Raw genomic sequence first — 24,315 nt, forward strand, 5'->3', positions numbered from 1 at the left:
AAAGGAGATAAAAGTCTTTGCATATATGGTACAACTACTGTCAGTCTGTCTGCAAACTAAGAAATCTTACCTCAGGCTGCAAGGCATGACTGTTTCAAGTGCAGGTATCTCAAGCGTGTCTCTTTTCAGTCACAAAGATGAAGTGAACTTGTTCTGTAAGTGGCTTAGGATCCACCCTCAGAAGGTGTGTGGTCCAGGTCAGTGAGGACACACAATTGCCTTTCTTTGTCTCAGGGATCTGCAGAAGTCTTTTCCAGTGAAGTTTTGTCCAAACATTACTGCTTCAGTTAGAGCCTATTTGAGAAGCAGATGAGATGTCAGCTGTGAATGTCTGATTGCTTTCTGCAAGACTTCACAAACTGAATACTTTCCTATTCACCACTTATGATGAAAGCTTTAGACAAATAACCATAGAAATTTCTTTTATGTTCCAGTCAGTGATATTGCAGTAAATACACAACATAGTTATATAAAACCTAGTACAATGTCAGTCATTTTACTTACAGATGGTGACTTTAAAACAGATGTTTATGGCAGCTGAAAATAGCACTTTATTTCTATTCTGGAGTTTTTAAAATCAAGATTCCTTGTTTCCAACTTAACTAAATGGTAATTACCCTGTATATTTGAGTGATTTTCTTAGCTGCATTAGCAAGCACTAAAGCAGAAATTCAAGCCTAGTACAACATTTCCACCTTTTATTTTTTTTTTCTACTTCCTTAGCCCATCATTCCAATGTATACTCAAAATGTCCGTGAAGGCTACAGGATGTTTAAAGAAAGAAGTAAGAACTTAAAAATATTTTTTATTTATTTTGAATGTTTTATCTTCTTTCTCTTGGATTTCTCTTGCTTTTGTCTTAGATTTTGCTTTTCAGACTTTTGCTTACTTTGGATTCTCTAACACTTGCTGTGGGTCAGAGGTAGCTCAAATTTGGAAGTAGCTTGTGCATAACTGGTTTGTGTGTGTGATTTGTTTTATTTCTCTGGTCTATTAAGTCCATCAAGCTTTTTTTTGGTGGACAATTGCTTCAGTCCTGTAATAACTTCCTGACTCTCAAATAAAGCATGGATTTTTAAAAAATATTCTACATTAATCAGATTTCATGTTTGGATTGTGTTTACTGTGACTAAAACCTCACTTCTTCCTCCCATAAACCATTTCAGGATTTTTTAGACAGCTATATGAAAGCACTCGATTGCCTTTTACTCCTCCATACGGAGGACTTCCAGTTAAATTCCGCACGTACATTGGGAAGCCAATCCCTTATGACCCGAATATCACTGCAGAGGAATTAGTTGAAAAGGTAAGTTCTCTCTCCTTGCAATATTGAACTACATACTTTGCCCTCTACTACAGGTGCACTTGAAACCAGTTTTTTGCACGCTTGAATCAAGACAAATACACTTTTACTAGCTTGTTCACCTATGGGCAGTTGAGGTTTGGGATCATTTGATGTACAAATACCTACCAATAAATATTGACATAGTAACAGTGGATTGAGATAACCTCATCCTTTCCAAATGTATGAGCTCTGTCTTCTTGTTTTGTTAACTTTGTTTCTCCCATGCCTTTGATAACTTTGATAATAATTATGATAACAGGAATGACATAAATTATGTTTTCAATGCAGTTTTCAGTAATTCTGAAAATAAATTTTATTAAATAACAAATAACTTTGGGAATCTTCACCAAATAGCATAGGGCTCTAGAAGCAAAGTTGTTCAAGAGCTTCAGTCTCATTGTCAAAATGTTAAAAAGTTGCATCCAAAATATAAAAATATTTTGAGCACCTACAGTTTGGTGAAATTAGTGATGCCCAGGAGCATAATAGTGTTTATAGATCTAGAGTTTATACATTTTTCAAACAATAAAGCTAAACTGAAAATACAGCTCTAAAATTTTTCATGGAAGATGAAAGGAGGATTTTATGAGAAAAAAAATCTGCTACAATCTAGAAATACACAAAAAAAAATCAACTGTCAAAAATCACTTACTAAAAACACCTTGCTGCACCCAAAAAGATACAACAAGGCTAGTTTTTCTTCTTTTGTTTTCTTTTTTCCTTTTTTAAGGGTCTACTGCAGGTTGTGTTGAGCTTCACAAAAGTGAAACCAGAAAGACAGGTTTGGTCTGTCACAAGGGAACAGCCCCAGCAAGCGGTAGAGTTTGCTCTTAGCATCTTTAGGAGGCTGGAAGCAATATGACCGCCCTTATGATTATTCATATTCTTGTATTTTAGGGGAACAGTATTTTGTGTACCTGCAAAAGTGAAATTGAGATTTCCTATGATACTGATTTACCTTACTAAGGCAAGCCTTTGGCTGCCCACTTTGACAACCACCCACTTTGCTGGGAGTACAGTTAGGTCTTCTGTGGGTGATATTACTTAAAAAAAAAGGTAATTTAAATGAGGTTTGAGGTGAGCAGTGGCCTGGCTGACCTCTCTCTGATCCTGCCCTGCAAAGGAGTTAGGACATGAATCTGTCAGGAAAGGTTTGGCTACTCTTTTCTAATATTCACAGTGATATTCTACTATAACTCTGGTGTAGATCAGTGGAGTATGTAGCTACCCTTATTTCAAGTTTAAATATATGAGGGAAATCAAAATAAGATAATTTCTTTTAGAAATAAGAAATAGAATAGTGTACTCATTCTCTTCCTAAACTTGCATTAGAATCTCATGTAAAGAGTATTATGAATTTTCTTATTATGTGCACGCTGTATGTGATAAAATTATGGGAGAATTCATGTTGTGAAGGACAGACAGAGGTTCCTACTACAAATTCCTAGTCCAAGACAGGTCAGCTATAAGATCAGATGAGATGAGTCAGGCTTTATCCATCACTTTTTTGATGAAAATTTTCAGGGATGGGAGATTGCAGAAACTTAATGTTTGAATGTGTTAAAGGCTACTTTGACTAAGTAATGACCACATTTGATAAATCTCAATTTCAGCCTACCCAAAATGCAGTCATTGTTTTTGTTTCTTTCTTTTCCAAGAAATATGTCACTAGGACAGCTAGTTAATATAAAACACAATTATTTTCTTACAGTAGAGCTATGTGTGAATTTTCCCTCTTGAACCTCTGAGAAGTTAGTGATTATACTTTTCTTCCATGTATAAAATAGGTCTTTAAAGGCAAATTTCTCTTCTCTTTTCAGACAAAGACTGCTGTCCAGGATCTCATAAGCAAGCACCAAACAATCCCAGGCAGCATATGGAAGGCTTTACTGGAGAGATTTGACAAACGTCGTAAAAGTGATTAGAATGCTCATGTTAATTGCATTGGTTTTACAGCATACAGTAAAAAACTATGTCTTACAGCACTGGTAACTAATAGTTGGTGTTAACCAGTTTAAATTACAAATTTCAACAGATTTGGGGGAAGAAAACAATTAACCTCTAGAAAGTTCCCCCATGTCTTTGAGAATATCCTGAACTAAGAAAGACTGATGAAGATGACTTATGTATAATAGCAATGCAACAGCTAAATTCCCCCAAAGGAAATCATGGAGCCAAGATTTTCCTGGTTCCTAAAGCAATTACTTACATCTGAGGGCTTTAGTGGCGTTGTCTAGATCTGTGTGTGTGTGTTTTGAGCACAGTCTGGTCTCAGAGCAGAGCCTCAGGGCTGGTGTTGTCCCACCAGAGACCACCCCATGGCAGGCACCATCCCTGATGGACCCTAAGCAAGACATGTCAGAACAAACCCTCTTGCTTTAGATAATCAACTACTGCTTACACCATTCTCCTGGAGCATATAAAGAGACAATCCCTTTGAAACAGATGTTAGACTCCTTCAAACACATCAGTTTACTAGTATGAATCCTGGAAAGCAGGACTATGTGCATCCAAGACTTTTTCCCCACAGAAAAAGTTTTTTCAAAGAGCGGCAAAAAAAGCTTTAGTTCAGTGTAGCAAATATTGCAAATACATGTAGAAGGTAGTTTCAAGTCTGAGCTGGTTTGTGCATGCTCTATTGCACCACACAATAGTTGCTTAGTGGATGAGGCTGCCCCAGCCTGAAAACCCCTGGATATGGTGTGGGAAGGATGGTAGTGCTGTATTTACTCAAATCTCCCAGTGACCAGGCTCAGGGGGAGCTTTCTCAGGCAATGCATCTTTGAGGGTTATCATCACTGGTGGTTTGCCTAAAAATGCAGTAGTGCAACACTGCCAGCACACATTGAACCAAAATGCCTCTTTGGAAAGGCAGTCTTGTCTTCCTAATGCAGCTTGTGAAAACTGAGAGTTAGTACAAAGCAGAATGTGTTTTTACAGGCTGTGGGATGTTGTTACTGGTGGGAGTGGGACAACTCTGTATAATCTATCCAATATGCCACTAAATGCAGCCAAGTCTTAACTTCAAAGACCAAGATAGGTAATTTTTGTGCCTCATATTCCTTCATGTGTTTTAATATGTAAATAATCTTTCCTCTCAGCATCCTAAAAGGTTACATAGCATCTAAGGAAATTTATGTAATGTTTGCCCATTTTTCAGTAGAAAACTAAATCTGCTCTTTGGATTAAAATAAATTCTTCCCTGACCCCGCCTCTTCACAAGTATTTCTTGCACATCTGGTGAAGGGAGAAGGATGGACAGGTGAGTTATTTCCCTGGACCAAAAATATGGGAATCCTGTCAAACCCTGTCAACCCTCAAATCTGTCTTAAGATACAGGAGTCTTTACTTGAACACCTTAATTATAACTGCTGTGTACAGGCAGAAAGATTTTTCTCCTAGCAGAGACTCAGCATGCATGGGACATGATGAACTAAAGCAGATCAAGATGCAGACTGATATCCCTGGACATAAGCAGGAATTCAAACCATGAAGTCTTACATGCTGCACTGCAGCAATACAAGCTAAAATTCAAAGCCTGAGCTTTCAAGGGAGAAAGGGAAATAAAGGAAAAGGTTATAGAATACTAAAATGGACACAGATGAAGAAGCAAAAGGAATTATAACTAACTAGAATTTAAAGGCTTTTTATTTCAGAAACTGTAGAAGGACTAGACAGAATCATTATGTGACTATCCTGTTTTTCAAATACATTAACACCATCATGGAATGTGTCCAAAGGGCAACGAAGCTAGCAAAGGGTCTGTAGCAGGTCTTATGAGGAAAATCTGTGGGAAATAGGGTTGTTTAGCCTGGAAAAAGGGAGCCTGTGTGGGGACCAACACCTACAACTACCTGAAAGCATGGTTGTGGCCAGGTAGGAGTTGGTCTCTACTCCCAGGTAATAAGGGACAGAACTAGAGGAAAAGGAAGTTGTGTTGGGAGAGGTTTAGATTGGATATCAGTAAATTTTTTTCACTGAAATGGTTGTCAAGCATTGGAACAGGCTGCCCAGGGCAGGGGTGAAGTCACCATCCCAGGAGGTATTTAGATGTGTAGATGTGGCACTTGTGGGTATGGTTTAATGGTGGGCTTGGCAGAGTTAGGTTATTGATTGGACTCAATGGTCTTAAACTTCCTTTCCAACTTAACAATTCTGATTCTGTGACCAATTAACCTCTTCAGTAATCAGAATTTGCACAGCCTTTCAAATGCCATGCTCTCTGATACATGATGCTAGGAGCTGTGCTCCAACTCACAATGGAGCACTAACCTTGCGTAGGAGATCAGTAATCAGAGCGCTGAATATTTTAAAAAGCAGATATTTCTACTTTCCTTATCTCCTCTATTTCAGCAGCTGTTAATATTTTCTAACAAGATTTAAGTTTTTCCCCGGCTATTACATCTTTAAACAGCACAACTGTGTTATTTGCAGCTTCTCTGAGTAAAAAATAATTTCTATTTGTTGTCTTCTGTCACAGTTGTTTAAGAGTATTTTCTGGGGTCTCAAGATGATAGGCAAAATTATTACTGAGAAACAGGAGAGATTTTGAATGATATATGTTATTTTTCTAAGAAAAAATGGTAAACAATTTTTTCCAGAAATGTTATAGCACTGCTCTAATAATAACCAGTTATTATATTATTTTAGTGCCTCACTCTAAATTTTTACTCTTTTTTAGAGCAGTATTCGAGAAACTAGAACTAAAAACTGGTGTTACAGAAATTAGAGTTCTTGTCATACAAATAGAAATGTACTTGCAGATCAAATCACTCCCTTGGTACACTTATTTTTTAGCCTCTCCATCATACAATAACAACAACAAAAAAAAGAAAACGAGCAAATGACCTGTGGCTGCCTCAAAATGAAAACAGCATTTATGACTTTTGTTAGGTATAGTTTGCCCAGTAAATAATGCAGAGAAAATCTGGTTTTGTAGCTTTTTATGTATAAGATTTTGTATTGGGGAAGAATATGATATTGGTAACAGAGTAAATTAATAAAATCATAGAATCATAGAATCCCTGGAGTTGGAAGGGACCCTGAAGGATCACTGAGCTCCAGCTCCTGGCCCTGCACAGGACAGCCCCAAGAGTCACCCCGTGTGTCTGTTGGAATTCCTTTTGAGCTCTGGCAGGCTGGGGGCTGTGACCGATTCATTAATTGGATGACAGTGGAAGCAGTTGCACAGTAAAGAGTGTGTACAACTGCACATTTATTCACTGGATGACAGTGGAAACAGTCACACCGCAAACTGAGTGCAACTGCTCAGCTGATCAGCTGCAGATGTCGGCCAGGCAGATGATGTACCTGTAGCAGAGAGCTGAGAAGCGCAGCAGGAGGGATCTGGAAGAGCTGGCCAAGTTCATCCCCCCAAAGGCAAGGCGGAGGGCGCAGCCATGGCAGTGTTCCATGCCATCCTAGCAGGTAGGGTATCTGCATCGATACCCGCGTGTTTGAGCTGCACCCAGTGCAGCTGGGACACAACTTACTTCTTTGACTGATTTTTATTTGTAAATCCATTGTTTTTTTTAATTTCTATACCTAAACCCAGGGATTACATCTGCAGCTCTCAGGCAGCCAGGAATGCCTTAACAGCGCCGTGAATGCCACGTCCGAACCAGAACGCGCCTGGAACGCTGAGGTACCGCAGCGGGTGCGAGTGGCTACCAGGCATGGATGCTGCTGCTGCTGCTGTGGCAACACCAGCGGGGTTGGAGAAGGAGGATTGCACCCTCCTGGCAGGTACTGGGGAAGGGGTGGCTGGGAGGGATGCAGTGCTCAAGGCAGGAGGGTGAACACTGGGTGCCTGCTGCTAGGGTTTGTTTAATCTGGAGAAATGGAGACTCAGGGGTGACCTTATCCATCTCCGCAACTCCCTGAAGAGAGGTTGCGGCCGCTTGGGGTTCGGCCGCTTTCCCCAGGCAACCAGCGACAGCATGAGAGGACACAGTCCCAAGCTGCACCAGGAGGTTTAGGTGGGACACGAGGAGGGAATTCTTCACAGATTAGGCATTGGAACGGGCTGCCCAGGGGGTGGCGGAGTCCCTGGTGGTGCTTAAGGAAAGGCTGGACGTGGTGCTCAGTGTCAAGGTGGTGTTCGGTCACAGGTTGCTCCCGATGACCTCGGCGGTCTTTTCCAGCCCAATCCCCTCTGGAATTCCGCGGTTCGGGCTCCCGCCCGCGCCGCCAGGCGGCGCCCTCCGCCCCGCCCCTCCCGCTCGCGGGGAACGCGCGCCCCCTGGCGGCGCCCACCCGCTGCCGCCGCGGCGGAAGCGGCGGGCGGTGCGTGCCGGACGCGGGTCCGGGCGGCTGCCGCGCCCCCGGCGGCGCGGAGTTCCCGCTGCCCTGCGCGCCCCCGCCGCCGCCCCCGCTCCGCAGGGCGCCCGGCCGCCCCCGCCCCTCGCCGGGAGCCGCCCCGGCCCGGCCGCCCCGCGGGCACCCGGCCTCCGCGGGGGCGGCGGGCGGAGAGTAAAACCGGGCCCCGGCAGGGACGCGGGGCCGGAGCCGGTCCCGCCGCCGCCAGGGCAAGGTGAGCGGGCGCTGGCGGGCGGGTGGAGGGTCCCGGCCCGGGCCTGGCCTGGCCTGGTCGCAGATGCCCGGGCGGGAGGTGACTTGCCGCGGTGGCCTCTGTCACCGCCGAGCTCGGGGCCTTGCTTTAATCACAGGGCTCGGGCGGAGCGCGATGGGAGCCGGGGGCGCTTGGTAGGGGCAGCCGGGCCGGGGCTGAGTCCTTCTGGTCGGGAAAGCGAGCCTCGACCCCCTCCCTCCGGCCGCCCGAACGCAGAAGGAACCGCTGACCTGCCGGCACCGGAGCCCGCCCAGTTCTTGGGCCAAAACAAGGGCTAAACCATCCTCTGACTTCTAGGGTGCCTCCTGTCGCAGGTGACATCAGCAGGATTATCAGGGTCTTCTGGTACTTTTCGTTTGTTTTGGGATTTTTTTTTTGTGGTGGCAGTGCTAATTGTGGTAGAAACGCCCTCCGTAGCCGTGCGTTTCTGTTGGCAGGGACGTGTCGTAGCTGCTGCCTCGCAGTGTCTTTCTAGTTTGGAAACACTGGGATGTCCTCCGGAGGTTTCACTTGCACATTGCATATGCATGCAGAAGTGGTGCTGTGTGTCGTCTACAGCAGAGCTTGCTCCTGTCCATAATCGCTCCTTCTGTCCTGATCAGTAGGGCCTCAGTTATCCCAGCATCTGCTGACTGCAGCCGAGGGCCTCCCTTGTAGTTTAGTTAAGGACTTTTCTGGGTCATTGTGCAGAAGTCAGTGACGGGGATCGTGTGTTAGCCTTGTTTTTACATCATAAAGCTTGAAGTGTAAGCCTAAGTTGGTGTGCACTGTAATTAGTCAAATGAGAAATTGTGTCTGTGTGAACTAGTGAAAAATGTAAGCTGCTGCATTAGCAAGTTACAACTTCAAAATGTGTATTTTTGACCTGCTAACAGCAAGTTGGAACAGACCAGTGTCATTATGTGTTGTTTGTACATAAGAACTATGTTGAACCTGTTTTCAGTGTGGAACTTCTGGGCTTTTTTTGATCACAGTCTGCCTTCCCTTCTTCCCTGCCATAGCACCCACATTGTGATGACCTTACTGCTGCTTTTAATGGGTGTGAGAAGTAGAATCTTCTCAGCAAAGGGATGGGAGGCAACAGGCACAAGGTGTAGTGAGGGGAACTCTAGAATTAGAATAAAGAAAATCATTTGCACCATGAAGGTATTCAAGCACTGGAAGGCTGAAGAAGCTGTGGGGATCTCTGTCCATGGAGATCCAGTCCAGAATACTACTGGACTGGATATGTCATTGGGCAACCTGATTGATGTGGCTAGATAGGAAGAGGTTGGACAGTGTAAATCTCAGCATAAATTATCCTGTGATGCTCCTCAAGATGAGGAAGCAGCATTGTTCAGGGTAGATTTGACTGTTCCTGAGGGAAGGCAGTGCTTTAGCTCTTACCTCTGTGGCTGGTACCACAGAAGGTGTTAGGTCTTAGTTTCTGTTGCAGGTTAGCACACAGATATATATGCAAGTAAACTTTAAAAACTGTGGTGATTGCATTTGAGGTATTGCATTGAACATTGCAGGCAAAAGGACACGTAATATTTTGCAAGACTGACATGTGTGAACAGGACTTAAATTTAACTTGATGGAGGATTTGGGGTTTGGGGAAAGCCATAAGCAATTAAAAGTATATAATAAGTGGGAGAGTATATCTGTAAGTTTTCTTTTAAGCTACGTAATCACGTCTCAGTTTTGGAAAATGCTTCTGTGCCATATCCCATGCTCCATATTGTTCTCTAGGTAGTAGGTGGAGCCATTGGAGAAGTCCAGGCATAACAATCTGATTAATATTGTGGTGTTGAATACTACTCCTAAGTCTTGCTTGGTCTCACAAGTTGTGTTTCTTACACTTGCTGTGGGTGTTTGCTGCCTGACAGGTTCTGTAGTGCAGCTCTGGCAGCTGTAATGAAAAAGAGCTTTCTCTTGCTCTCCCACACACTCTCCCATCCTTTCCCCCAATTCACACCCCAAAGACAGGGGTGCATGCATTCAGTGAAGGGCATGTCACTGTTGCTATGTGCTTATACTGGCTGGAGATAAATCAGCTGCACTGTCCTCAAGAACATGCTGAGGAGCAAAATGTTGTAAGCCTGAATTAGTTTGGAACAGCCATGGACACAACTGTGGGAGCAAAGATCACCTTTCTTCTCATTAATAGGAGCTAGGTACCTTGAGTAATGTGGGTAGAGGCCGATTTCCAAAACCAAAGGAAAAGGGACATCCTTGCTCTGTCAGAATGTGAGCAAAAATTGAGATAGGTAAATAAGTGTAATGAGTTCTACTCTACTATGTGTTTCAATGTTCCTTAGCAAATGTGGAGTAAAATTGATCTGCTTTGTAATTTTTGTGGTCACTGGTGTTCTGAAAGCAATATTATCTTCTGTATTTCCGTCTCTTGTTTCTTGCAAAAACGGAGCAAGAGTAAAAGAATGATAGACATACGTGTTTGTCTAGGCATAGGAGCTTTGCAGGCATACCTGCTGTAAGTCACATTCTAATAGAAACAAAACACAGCAGCTTCAAGCTTAGATAATTTTCATTCTTAGAAATGCTGTTCTTCCATTTCTCTCTACAAGGCTCTTTTGCAGTTGCAACATTTTTTCTTCTTGGTCCTGACTAGCAGAATTTGGAATATTGATCAACCAGTTTTTTCTAGCCTAGAATAATTTTTGTACCCAGGGGTATTAGGTTTGCTGTTCAAGCATTGTAGCTAAAATAGCCAAGCATTCAGGCTGTCTTGTGTTTGTAAGGTAAAGTGAATAGCAAGTTGTCCCCTAAATTGTACAAAGCTGAGAAAAAAAATGTGGCTCCAGAGTTACAGTAAACCTGAAATTGCAGGCTTGACTTCTGTGGGTTGGTAACTTTTTAGGAGCAGGTAGTGGAGTGGAAAGATTCTTATACATAGACACAGAAAAGCTAGAGCAGTTAAAACTCTAAAGAAGACTTTTTGTGAACTTTTTTTCCCTTGTCCTTTCTGCTGCCTCTCAGTGTTGTGCTCTGGGTCTTGACATGTCACTATCAGTAAATTTCCTTGTACAAATTAAGGTCTTTCCAGGGCTGAGACTTTCTTATTTGAGAGAGTCTTCTTCCTGAGATGTCCTAGGGTTATAGTGAGTGGAAGTGTTCTGTAGGTTTTCCTTAAAGCACTGGATTTGAGATTGTGCTGTTTCCTGTTGTAGTTAGTGCTTGAGAGAAGATTTTATTTTATTGTAACAATAAATTAGACTAATCAATACAGCTTTCTGAAATTCAAAAATTCAATATTAATTGGTATCAGTAAGAGTGTAAATGTTCTGGGTCTCTGCAGGTTGAACAGTTTTCAGTGAGATAAAATCCTACCCTGAAATTAAGCAGTTGCGCCATCTTTTTCCATTAGAATTGTCAGCATTTCCAGTACCCAAAAGAATAAATATCAAATAAAAGTTTTGCTGTGTGAACTGTTAGGGTTCTAATAGGTGCTGCTGGGATGTGGGGTAGGTGGTATATGAATAAAATGCATCAGAGAGGTTTATTATGTGACTAAACAATATAGGCACATCTATCTTTTTGGAATATTTATTAATATACTTTTTAAAAATTTTATTTTAAACAGGAGATGACAGGTGGAAATGAATCCTGTACTGCAGGACCAACATCTATGTCCTACTTAACTTGCCTGAGTTACATTCTGGAAGAATGGACTGGTGTGGAGGATATTGGAGATTATCTGAGTTATGCATTCTACATTTTATGGTTGCTATTTCCACTTGTAGTAGTCTTTGTACTTCCAGGAGTTATTGTCATTCTCTTCTATGTTTCCATTCTCTGGCTTCATATTTATAAAAGGAAGAATGAAATAAAGGAAGCTTATTCCCATGATGTTTGGATAGCTGCAAGAGAAATGTTGGCAACCATCTGGGATGGACATGGAAGAATATGGCATGGTAAGTGAGATCTGACCTTTCATTAAAAACTTCTGAAGCTCTTATTCCTCGTTTAGCTTTGAAGATTATCAGGATATGCCTGATTGTTGCTGCTGGTGCATGCCTATTCAGGCCGGGTTTTTTTCTGTTTTATGAATGACTCTCAGTGGTGCTTGAGACAGGGAGAAAAAAAAAACACTGAGACTTTTTTGAATATAAGTTTTTGTCTTATGCATTTATTCCCTTGCTGCTATAAAGTGACATCTCTGTTCCGGTTGAATATATGCACAATTTTTTAAAGTGCCTTTTTCCCCCTTTTTTTTTGCATTTTATAACAATTCCTGGATTTCCTTATTTGAAGAAGACCTGAAATGTGTGTTGTGTTAAAAACTAGATCGATTAACTGTATCATTACAGGGTTAATATGTGAAGACTAGAAGTTAAATGCCAGTTCCCTGATAGGTAGTATGTCAGCCAGCACATGCTAGCATAATTTAATTGCACTTAACCAATCTTACATGAAATGCCAAATGATGGCTAAAAGGAGCACTTAGTTCCTTCTTGAAATTAGCTTCAGAGCCTGACACTGTTACAGAACCCTACTTTTTTATTTATCTTTGTAATTTGGACTACTACTTTCTCCACTAGAATGTCAAAACTAAGGGCCTTGTTCTTTGTCCTTCTGCTATTATTTCTTTATGAAGACAGACTTAATAAATGATTTGGCTTTTCTCTCTAAGGAAATCATAAGTCTCTTTCAGAGCCATTCAGTCTAGATGCGGCTAAAGGAGAAAGAGATACTTAAGAACAATTTACATAAAGAATAAATCCTTCTTGAAAATCATCTCTATTTGTTCTCTAGTCAAAGGGAAGTGGGTTTTCAAGGCATTGATAACCAGATGGTGCAGCAGCTGTATCAGATAGGCTTTGTAAGACTAAGATGTAACTTTCAAATCTAAGAAAGTACACTACATCAAAATCAACAGCTACATCAAAGAGCTTAAAATGCTCACTTCACAATAAAAAGCTATTTACTTTTTTTTTTTTCACAAGAAAATTATTTTTTAGAGCCTTGACTCTTTTAATCCTTAGTAACTTTTTCTTTTCATAAGGTCTGACATTTTATTTGTGCAAGAAAAATCTTATCTGGTGCCTCATTGAGAGCTGTGACTTTTTTCTGCCCAGCCAGCTGTTTCCCTCTTAACTCTACACTTGTCTTGCTAAAGAATTAAATGTTTTCCAGTTATTTTTTCCCCCACTTGATTCATCAGGATATCATAAGAAGAACTTTCCATCTTGAAATCTAACAGTATTAATAAAACAAAAGAAAGAGAAAAAAACAACCCTACAACCAAAAAGCCCCAAGTGTGCTGATCGATACCTGTGACTTTACATGTATTATGACAATGCCAGGTGTGTTACTTGGCTGGCATGGAGCCCCGTTAGTGGTCCCTTGGGATGGGACAGATGATACACTTGCAATGTGTTGCATCTCCACAGTAAAATAGAGGGAGAAGAGCCAAGAGTACCTTCAGAATTAAATTAATGGAATAGAAATTGCAGACCTGATTAACTTTGGAAGATGTGACAGAATTTGGTGGAGGGGTGGTTTTTTTTAGGGTGTTGTCTTTTTGCTTGTTTTATTTTATTTTAAAAAATGTACTGTAACAGTACTACTGGGTGTTAACTGAGTATGTTCTATACTGATGCATTTTGTGTTAATTAAATATAATCTGTCCTGTAACTTGAATAGAAATGTGGGGTCAGGAAGAAGCTATTGTGTGTTTATTTTTCAGCTGGACATAAATAGTCCCAAATAGCTTTTAGTATATAGTGAGGGAAAGCTGGAACAAGTATAACTTGAGAGAAGTAGCAAAGCTTCATATCCTGAAGTAAAAGGAGACATGAAAATGGGTGCTGTTGTGTCAAATCTTCTAAAACAGTTGCTGATGGCAATGAACTTCGAAGGGTTAATAATAGCTTGAAATAGTTGTTTCATCACTCCAGTCCGTATTTTGATTTCTCCTGAATGATTGATTCAGAGGACTTTGCAGCCTTGAAAACAGTGAACAGAAAAATAAGGATAAATTATACAGCTTGAAATAGTGTGACTGGGTGTTTTGTTTTAATGCTGGGGTTTTTTTTTTTCTCTTTCTGTAAGTGTGGTGCCTTGAATGGAACAGTATTCTCTGTGAAGCAACTTGTATTTCCCGTAGATACTGCAAGTTATCTCTTCACTTTACTATAGGTCACTTTGCTCTTATCACTTCTAAAAAAATTAACATCTGGTCCATTTTTAACTCCTAACAGGTTATGAGCTTCATGGTGTTGAAAATATTCCTCAAGGACCAGGACTTGTTGTGTTTTATCATGGAGCTACTCCTGTTGACTATATCTATTTCTCAGCTAGACTTCATATAATGAAGAAGAGGCGCTGCAGTGTAGTAGCTGATCATTTTGTCTTTAGATTACCAGGTAACCTACTTCATTATAAACAAGCAGTTTTGGAATTCTTATTTTAATTTTTTAATTGTGTAATTAATAAAAATCGTGTTGCAGGAGCACAGCTTTCAGAACAGACATTCAGACAAATTTAGTGAAAGCTTTGAAACAGAGCATGTTCTTTACAGACGAGAATGAGACTGGCCCATGCAAGGATGGGACATAGTCCTGTCTGGGCAACACTTTCCAATGACTATAGGGTGTTTAGAAACAAAGAGAAGGAGATTGTGGGAGAAGCAGTGTTCTCTGTATTAATCATTAGCAAAGATTTCAATAAGATGTTTTTTTTCCATTAATGTAGGCAGAATGAGTGGTGTGAACTGATTAAGAATTAAACTGTTTGGAACAAATGCCGTATAAGTTAAGAATACTAGTCTGAAGAAACAATGTATTTTCTTATTCCACCCAACTTTTGTCCAGTTGAGAATGGCAGGCACTGGAACCTGTGCCCAGGAAGACTGTTTTGAGTAGAGCCTGTTTTGAAGGAAAGCTAGAGAAGTGTTCAACATGCGTGTGTGAAACATGAGGTGAAGAAGGTAGAAAATGAAAAATATGTTTAGGGCAAGATTTTGGCTGGATAGCCTAATGAAATGCACTGCCAATTGGTGAAGTTAAATATGTGAGGGGTTTGTTTTTTTTGTCTGTGTGAAATACAGTAGGACCCACTTTCTTTCCCAAGTTTGGTTTGTGATTAAAGACCTGTCAATTCACAAAATTAATTACAAGGAGAATTCTGTAGTGTACTGGTGCTTTTAGTAGAACCAACTCATACAAGAAGATTGTCTTTTTGTTGTTTAGATTTATTTCAGCTTTAGTTCCTAGTTCCTGAAAGGAACTTTTTCATACTGATTACAGTATGGCTTTGCCTGTACAACTGTTTTTGCCAACAGATTCATTTATCAGTGGCCATCAAATCTTTTGCATACAGGTGACTAATATAACCTACTTCATGATGCAGATTTGGCTCTGTATTGTATCTTTATAGGCACAGATGTTTATCAGATGGGGCATTATGTTTTACTACTCTTCTGCTTTAAAATCAGGCTCTAAGTGGGAGTACACTTATGAGTCCCCCAAATATCGTTCAGTAGCATTGCAGAAACATCTTGCTGAATGGCTGATCTTGAAGAACTGGTTTTAGTGGTACAACATCCAGCCAACAGCTACAGCCATTCCTCAGGGAATGATACTGAGACCACTGCTGCTTAGTGTTTTTCTAGTACCCCTGGATGAGGGCCTGGAGCATGCACAGGAAATTCACTGATGATGCCAAACTGGGGGAGATGCTGATATACTGGGCATTAAAGCTTGTTCTCAGAGTGACTTGATAGAATTCAACCGACAGAAATATTAGGAAGTTCAACAAATGCAAATGTAGAGCTGTGCATCTGGGATAGAGCAATTTTGTGCAACAGTACTTTGGATAAAAGGGGGCTTTGCAGGAAAGGACTTAGGATTCTAGTGGACAACAAGCTGAATGTGAATTGGCAGTGTGCCCTTACAGCAAAGAAGATGAACTGCAGGGTGAGCTTTTTGTAGCATGAATGTAGCCACTGGTTTGGGTGATTTTTTTTTCCCTTGGTGTGGCACCTGTGCAAGCATATCCTGTGACATGATGTCCAGATTTGAGCTCCCTGGTACAAGGTACGCAGACACACTGGAGCATGTTCACTGGATAATGGGGGTCTGGAGCACACAGTGTATGAGGAGAGGTTGAGAGAAATGGATTTGTTTGGTGTGTACCAGGTAAGGGTGGGGAAAGATACTATTGCTGTCTTCAGTGACTTAGTGGGAGGGTGGGGAGAAGAGGCTGTCAGACTCTTCTTACAGGTGCACAGCGATAGATTGGGAAGTAACAGAGACATATTGCAACACAGGAAATTTTGATTAGACATGTGGAAAGGTATTTTACCATGAGAGTGATCAGACATCTGAACAGATTGCTTAGGTAATTTGGGGAATCTCCATCCTTGCAGACTTTCAAAACTCCGCTGGGTGAGGCTCTGAATAGCCTGATCTAGTTGAACCCGCTTCGAGTGGGAGGCTGGACTAGATGACCTCCAGAGCTTCCTTCTAATCTGCATAATTCTCTGGTTCTGTGAAGGAATTAAGGCTGTTCAGGGAGATAGGTCCAAAGAGCCCAGAAGTTGTGGATTGTTTCAAAATAAGCACAGTAATCTATGACTGGCAGCTCAGGTAGATGCTGCTTCCCTTGTGAATCAAACCAGAAAGACTGCATAATTTTATTCTAATACTAAGGCTGTCTGATCTTGATTAAGTGTTCAGATTAAATTGGATACCTTTTCAGAAGATGTTTTAAGCAAAAGTTATTATGCTCAATGCAGGGAAAATGGGAAAGGGTGGCGGTGCATTTGGGGAGTCTGTTAGACACACATGGATATGTCAGAATTGTGTCAGTATTAAGTATGCTTTTCTTGCATTTTGGAGGAGAAGGATGTAAAACACGGCCATGTAAATTCTTTTTTTCCTTCCTTTATAAGTAGAGGTTTGCCACAGGGAAAAACAAACCCAATGTTCCAGCATTCTGGTTCCTTTAGACTCTCAGCTGTGTAGTGCTCAGAAATACATTGACTTCTCTAAGTTTAGGAGAAAGCCTTCTCCCAACACATTCAGAGAGGATTGAGATTTCATTTGTGTTCTTCTCCATCATCCTCTGCTATAATATGGGCCATTTTTGCTTCCTGAAGTCATCTGGGAGCTCTCTTTAAAAGGTTGCCTGCTATTTTATGTAACTAAAACAGTCCCTTTCCTGTACTGTTCCAGAGGAAAGGAGCTTTGCCTTCTTGTCTGTTACACGCAAGAGGTGTTGCAAAGTGTCTTGTGGACTAGATGCTTTGCAGATATGTATGTGCATGCATATATATATATATATATATGTGTTTGTGTGTGTTTGTGTGTGTGTGTGTACACACACACACGCAACTGTAGAAGGTTGGATTCAATGGTCTGAATGGTTCCTCTCTGTCTGGGGTCCTAAAGGTCAACCATAGGAAAATGATGACATCCCTGCCGTCCTGCTAACTGGTAGCTGACAACCCTCATGTAACAGTCACTGGGGCCAGTACAGAAAAATGTACATAGTGCACAAGTTGAGAGCAGTATTACATGCCTTACTGGGTACTCTCCAAAGGGTTTTCAAACATTTCTGCCAATACAGTCTTGTGGAAAATAGAAGAGTATGTTGGGGCAAAGGGCAGAGTTTGGGTTGAAGTGTGGAATAAAATTAAGTTTGAACTTCTTGGTGTCTGGAAGAACATGTTCTGCATGGCTGAAAATTTGTGTTTAGATAATTTTGGGAGTTGTTTTGTTTTTTAAAATGGAAAAACAGATTCTTGGTTCCTTTCATGCAGTGCTACCTGGTACTACTGCAGTGTTTCTTCTAACTTTGTGGTAACCTTTGCCTTTGATACAGATACCCTGGCTGTCCTCTCTGGGCCATTGTGTCAGATTGCATCTCTCAGCTGCTTTAAGGGAGCCAGGTTCTTCTTTGGTACTGAAGCAGAGATATCAATAGTAATGTGTGATGTGCTGGCAAGGCTGTGAAGCACTGCTCAGAATATAAAGTTGATGCTAAAAGTCAAGGCAGGAAATACAGCTGAGAAATTTTGTGAAGACTTAAAACCTTCCTGGACAACTATTCTGTAGTACACTTTTTTGTCTGTATTCTGTTAGTATTTCGTTATTTTTTTACTGATACATGAACTGGACAGACTCATAGTATTGCTTTGTCAGACACACCCTCCCCCTCACTCCTTCCTCAGTTTATCCAGTGCAGAAAAGGTGTTGTTGCAGTCCTTGCTTCCTTGGAGTCTCTTTTCCTGCTCATCTCAACCCCTTTCATGACTGTTTTGTCTGTCTCCTGAGCTCACTAACAGAAAGGACTTGGAGACAGGCAGCTTTTTTACCACCAGGTACATTCTAGAGAGCTTTAATTAGTTTGGGAGTGTCAAGCATTGTAAAATTCAGCTATTGAAAATCCCCAGAAAAAAGCGCCTGAAAGAAATTAATTTCAATTAGGTGAACTCTGTTTCAGGTGTTCTTCCATGCAAATGCTTTTGGGTGAAGACTGAGTGTCATCAGCAGTGTGTGAAGCAGGCACAGCAAAATATGAGACAGGTGTAGTGCAGCTTGTGTTCTGTGGCCGTGTGTGGACAGATCCTGATTGGGTATAGAGATGAGTTGGGAGTTATTATACTCACACCACTTAAAAAGACTAGTTAGAGATCAGAGTTAAGTTAAGAATAAATTAGTAATGTGTTGCCTCATGCTTTTCTTCCCAAGCCCTTAGTTTATGCAAGCTATAAGAGAAGACAGACCTCTGTTTTCTTAACTTTGTTTGGGCTCTCCTTTAACGTGTGTGGGTATGTAGCAAATGTGTGTTTATAGTCACAGATATTCATTTGTTATTAAAAAGCAAACTCGACTAGATCAGTTCTTTGTCCTTGTCTATGGCTGGTAAGGCTGTTTGCTTCAATGGGAAATTTCAAGGAAGGGAAACATTAAAGTTACCATTTTGGTATGCACTACTCATAAATACTGCATAAGTTTAAAATCTATTGAACCAACTGATCAGGACTTACTTCCTGCAAACAGAGGTCCGTGGTAGGTATGTCCTTTAACAATAGGCTAGTTGTCTAAATTGATCAAATGTGTTCCTTTTGATGCTTGTAGCAAATTTTTGATGTTCTGCTGTTTCCTGAAGAGTACAGTCCGAATGACATGTCAAATTCAAGGTGATGTGAGGAATTTATGTAACCTTAGGTAAAAGGCTTCAGTTACAATATTAACAAAAGGTGAGTGTACTCAACTGAGGCTTACCAGATGCTTCTCTGTATGAAATGCCATCCAGGTACTCACAGACTGAACCAGAGTCAATTGCTGCAGTGATCCGTAATGCAGAGAATGATGTATTTTCTTCTTCATTCTCCTCCTTATGCACTGCAGTTCTTTGCTGAAGTTCACAAAACAGAACCACAACAATTTCCTGGTTTTGTTTCTTGTTTCTCTCTATTTGGACTGGGTTATGTTTGAACAGTAGAGCTTGGGCAAGGAGCAAGTGCACTTGAGTCAAACAACTCCTTCAATGGGACATGTGAAAGATATCAGAGTGCTGGACAGTTCTTTTTCAGTTTAGTCCTGAGTGTGGGATAACATCTGACTTTACTATGACAAAAAGTCACTGAAACCTCTAAATCTTCAACCTTGCAGACCAAAATCTGTAAGTTAGACTTACTGCTTCAGTCTGTCTTGGGGATTGGGGGCCACAGCTTATTAGACAATTAAGTCTCAGCCATAGTGGTCTGTGCTGGGAATCTTTACTCAATGGTAGTATGAATTAACATTTTCAGAATTAATATTATCTCAACCCTACAGGTTTCAGAATACTACTTGAGGTATTTGGAGTTATACATGGACCAAAAGAAGCTTGTGTCAGGACTCTGGAGGAGGGCCATCTGTTAGCCATTGCCCCAGGAGGAGTTAGGGAAGCACTCTTCAGTGATGAAACGTACAATATTTTGTGGAGCGATCGGAAGGGCTTTGCTCAGGTGGCCATTGATGCAAAAGTGGTAAGTATGACACATAATGGAAGAGAAGCAAAGAAGGCTAAGTTATTAGTACTTTCTTCCAGAGAAAGCTGTTTTGATTATCATATATTTGATGTTAGATTTCTGACTGTCATGAGTATGGTCTACTTGCTCTAACAACTACATTTCCTCTTTTTGTTGCTTTTGATAGATAAGAAGGCTTATGAGTCAGCTAAGAATAGTGTGTTTAGGAAATCCAGAGTTCAAAAGAACAAGAGATGAAATACAAGATGATTTCTCCTTATAAGCATGTGCTGTTCTATACATGCCTGGTTAGTATTGTGATGGCCTAGCTCCCCTGACCAGCATGACTGGGGAAGAACTGAACATACCAGAGTCACAGAATGTGCTGAGTTGGAAGGGACCATCAGGATCATAGAGTCCAACTCCATATTTCTGTTTGTTCTGTTGCTGAAATGTGGTGTGACTCAGCAGGATATAGACTCACTGACACTTGGTACTGTATTGGCATTTTATGGTACTGAGGGATGTCCAGGGCTGGTCACTGTTCTAACTACAGTTCTAATGTACAGCGTTGGGCTTGGTGAGCAGGCAGGTACTTATTCATAGGGGACCAAATGTTAAGGCACAACAGTGTGTGTGATATATTTGAATTGTAACTATTTTAGTAATCATTTCAGAATCCCTCTTGTTCTAGATTTGTACTTGCAAGATGTGTGCATATGTCCGTAGGTCTGCATATACCTAATTTAAAAGCAAGTCTCACACCAGGAGTTTTATATTTAGTTACTGTTGAAGACAGGCTAGTTAAATCTCTGAATTTTATACAGAAATAGACCCAAGTATGCATCACTTTTCTCACAAGGAAAATATGTTTAAGCTGGTATTTTCAACAGGTTTAGATTGTACTAATGTATTGCAATAGCATGTGAAAGGCCATACTTGAGATTCAGCTGTGATTGTGCTAGTTGCATTTATTTTATTGGATGGGTGTTGGTTCCCTTTATGCACTCACAAGGGTCTTGTAGCTTCATCCCCCATAAAAAAACCCTGAGAGATGCAGTAAAATAGTAAGAGTGTCAGAAGCAGGCTGAAAGTGGGAAAAACATCTATATTTAGATTAAAGATGAACTTTTAAGTCACCTTGAATCATAAGCAGAACTCCTCATGGAAAGAAGAATTTGTCTGAAACATGAGAAAAATGTATCTAAAATTGGGTGTTGAAGTTGTCTTACTTCAGCAGATTTTTTGTCAGAATTTCTGTCACATAAACAAAATTTTCTACCTCTATGTTAAAAGTAAGATGTTCCAAATAAGATTTTTCTAGAATAAAGACATTTGTATGCATTCAGTTTAGGCAACTGCACTTCTTTTTATTCTCTGTAATTATTTACAGACCTTTTTTTCTCTCAAAAAACCCCAAACTTGATGCGTGTCTGAAAAGTTACATGTGCTAGCCCATCCCCATGCTTGTCTTTAAAAAGTTTAAAAGGATTTGAGTTCATGAAAATCCCATGAAGAGTTCTGTATTTCTAATGATGCTGTGTACAGTGGGAACATACTATAAAATGCAATTGAAAAACTTTATATAATAGCTGACCCCCTCACAGTTCTTGTAAATCTTGACAGCTGTTGCAATTTTAAAAACAGCAATAAAAACTTGAAATATTCAACACCATTCCAAGTACTCATCAGCAGAAATAAGTCATGGACATGTATTGAATATGACGCATCAAGTGTGAAGCAATACCATCAGCATAGCAGAGAGGAATCAGACAAGTTTAGTGTCCCAATCCTGTGAATCCTTCCCTTTGAGCATAACTACAAATTAGGTAAGAGGTTTAAGCACTTAAGTCACAACTGTGCAAACACTGCTAGATGGGGGGAGGGATGCCTAAAAGCTCCATAGGTTCTGAAATTCTGGACTGCTCTAATAGACTTGCTGAAACAGTGACTCACTGAGATCTTGTGGTATTCTTCGGTTTGAAACCTCATGGCAGAAGGTCACAGAAGAACTTGAGAATACCTGTTTTGCCCTCTATATATCCTTGTCTGAGAAACACTTCTGAAATTAATTTGCCTGTTGAGTTTAAGTGAGGTAGAAGTTTTTTAGATAGTGCTATCTTCCTTAAATTCTTAATTATTTTTTTTCCCTCCTAGCCCATCATTCCTATGTTTACACAAAATGTTCGAGAAGGCTTTAGGACATTAGGAGGAATAAGTAAGATATTTTCTATTTTTCTGTAGTTTATTTTTCCATGTGTGTTTAGCCTACCTCTGTAGAAATAATCCTCATATAAGTTTGAGATTTAACACAGCCTTGTTTCTTGGTGTTTGCTCTCTGGTAGAGTTCAGAGATGTTATTAGGATTTAATATCTGCATTAGATGTGATATCTACCTCATCTAGGTTGCTTTCCACATAACAGTGTTCTTTTGCACAAGCAGTAGAAGAAAGAAAAAGGCAGGAAGATTTAAAGCACTTTTTTCTCTGCTTATATCTGCTAGGCCAACCCTAGGTTTCCTGCTGTCTGTTAAGAAGCAAAGCAAACAGGTTGGCAACTGATGCATTATTGCTGTTTTCCTAAGCTCTGTGCTTACACCTCTACCTGTATTTTAAGTTTGAACTACATTTAATCTGTAGTTGCTTTTTTGTTCTGCACTAGACCTGTGGTTCCTCACAAAACCTTGCATTTGGCAGCTCTCCTTCCTTATCGCTAGGGAACTTGCAGCCAGAAAATGAATAGATGGGTCTTTTGTCTGTGGGGTGTATCTCTGGGATGATTAGATGCCCACATCTCTGCTCCTTTGCTAGTGGTAAACTCCCTCTTTTTTTATATCTCTTAGTTACTGTCTAGCAAAGGGGCCTGAAAACTCCACACCACGTGTTCTGCCTCAAGTATGGCATCATCACCTTCATCAGAGGACTGCAGGGCAGCACACTTCTGTTTCTCTCCCCCTCTGTTTAAGAGCTATATATTGCATGGAGGAAGCCAAGGCATCAGATGCAGAAGCTGGAATTTTTGTGCATTTGTCATGATGTACAAAAATAAACAGCAATTAATTGTTGCTGTGTTCAGGAGAATCCCAAACAGAAAATTGAAGCCAAAATCATTTATGCTCCTTGCATTCTACAGCAGAGTTTTTAGAGGAGTGTAATTTCTTGGTCACTGGAGGTGTTACTCCAGTTTCAGTAGTTTTGTCTTTGTTTTTATAGGTTATGTATAGAAAATTCCACATCTTGATCAGTAAGAATTTTCTTATGCCAGCACGCCAGTTAATGGAGTTTCTTGTCTGAAATTGAGAAATATAATATTGGTGCAAATTTTTCAAATAATCTCTTCTGGGTACATTTGGGAAAAATGCTTTGAAGGTGGCATATGGAGAAGAATGTGTCCTCTTAGAGCTGTTTGAAATACCTGTTTTTTCTCTCTTTTTATGGTGTTTAACTGCAACCAGTGTGTGATCTGAAAGAGCAATTCAGGATGTTAGCATGACTGACTTTTAGGCAGATAAGGCTATTTCTGATCCTGTAGACCTCAATGGGACTGAACATGCAGTTTTCCAATACTAGTTTCTAATTCTAACCTGTCAAATGAGCTGAACCTGTAACCTGTATTGTGTAGGATTCTCTTCCTCTCCAGAGAAGCAGCTATTGAATTTCTCTCCTCTTCTTTCTTCTCGTTTCAGCTACTCTTTGGAGGAAAGATTTCACACCAAGTTAGGGTAGAAATAAGTGTGATATAAGCACTAATGCAGCTTTTAGGAAATGAAAGTCAAGGTAGGATAGCACTTGAGATGTCACATTATTTGAGAGTCTGGATTGGGAGCTAGATTACTTTTTAAGCCAGTTTCAATGTTAAGACATTGTGGGGGCAAAATACTTTACAGAATAATCCCAGTGTTTCTCTCTCTTTCTCTTTCTCTCTTCCCTCCTTTACCCTCCCCTGCTCCCTTTCTCCCTTCCCCACCTTTTTTTCTCATTTTCAACTACATTTTTTCACATTAGAAATACTTAGGTCGCTATATGAGCGTATTAGATTGCCAGTAGTTCCTCTGTACGGGGGCTTTCCTGTCAAACTTCGTACATTTATTGGAGAACCCATTCCATATGAACCAAATATGACTGCTGAGGAACTAGCTACAAAGGTAAGATAGATACCTATATAAATAAATTTAAAATATTGAATGCTCGGATTAAAACCACTGTAATAGTCTTGTCAAGTGATTTCTGTCTAGGAGCCAGTTGTAGAAATTGGTGGAATCGTGGTAAGTTTTGTACTTGCCTAACTCTGAATGTCGTTCTTAAATACTATATTTTTATTACTACAACTTCTAGGTCTTTTAAAGTTAATTTCATCCTATATTTGCTTTGAGAAACAACTTGCTTTAAAGACTGAAGAAGACTTAAGGACTCTGGTCAGACAAGACAGTTCTCA

General features: G+C 40.5%; 1 protein-coding gene across 1 annotated transcript in view; it reads left to right on the forward strand.

The window, feature by feature from the left end:
- Positions 1-24,315, forward strand: part of TMEM68 (transmembrane protein 68) — a gene marked incomplete at its 5' end in the record, with an annotated part of 43,583 nt that overhangs the window by 15,243 nt on the left and 4,025 nt on the right. Inside the window, 10 exons of the mRNA XM_084203420.1 lie at positions 724-784; positions 1,167-1,306; positions 3,166-3,262; positions 6,922-6,989; positions 7,379-8,152; positions 11,500-11,830; positions 14,120-14,284; positions 19,706-19,899; positions 22,039-22,099; positions 23,886-24,025. Coding sequence (XP_084059546.1) covers positions 724-784; positions 1,167-1,306; positions 3,166-3,262; positions 6,922-6,989; positions 7,379-8,152; positions 11,500-11,830; positions 14,120-14,284; positions 19,706-19,899; positions 22,039-22,099; positions 23,886-24,025 — 2,031 coding nt within the window. The remainder of the gene's footprint in view (positions 1-723; positions 785-1,166; positions 1,307-3,165; positions 3,263-6,921; positions 6,990-7,378; positions 8,153-11,499; positions 11,831-14,119; positions 14,285-19,705; positions 19,900-22,038; positions 22,100-23,885; positions 24,026-24,315) is intronic.

The sequence above is a fragment of the Fringilla coelebs genome (genome assembly GCF_963513975.1).
Source record: "Fringilla coelebs genome assembly, chromosome: 1".
Lineage (NCBI taxonomy): Eukaryota > Metazoa > Chordata > Aves > Passeriformes > Fringillidae > Fringilla > Fringilla coelebs.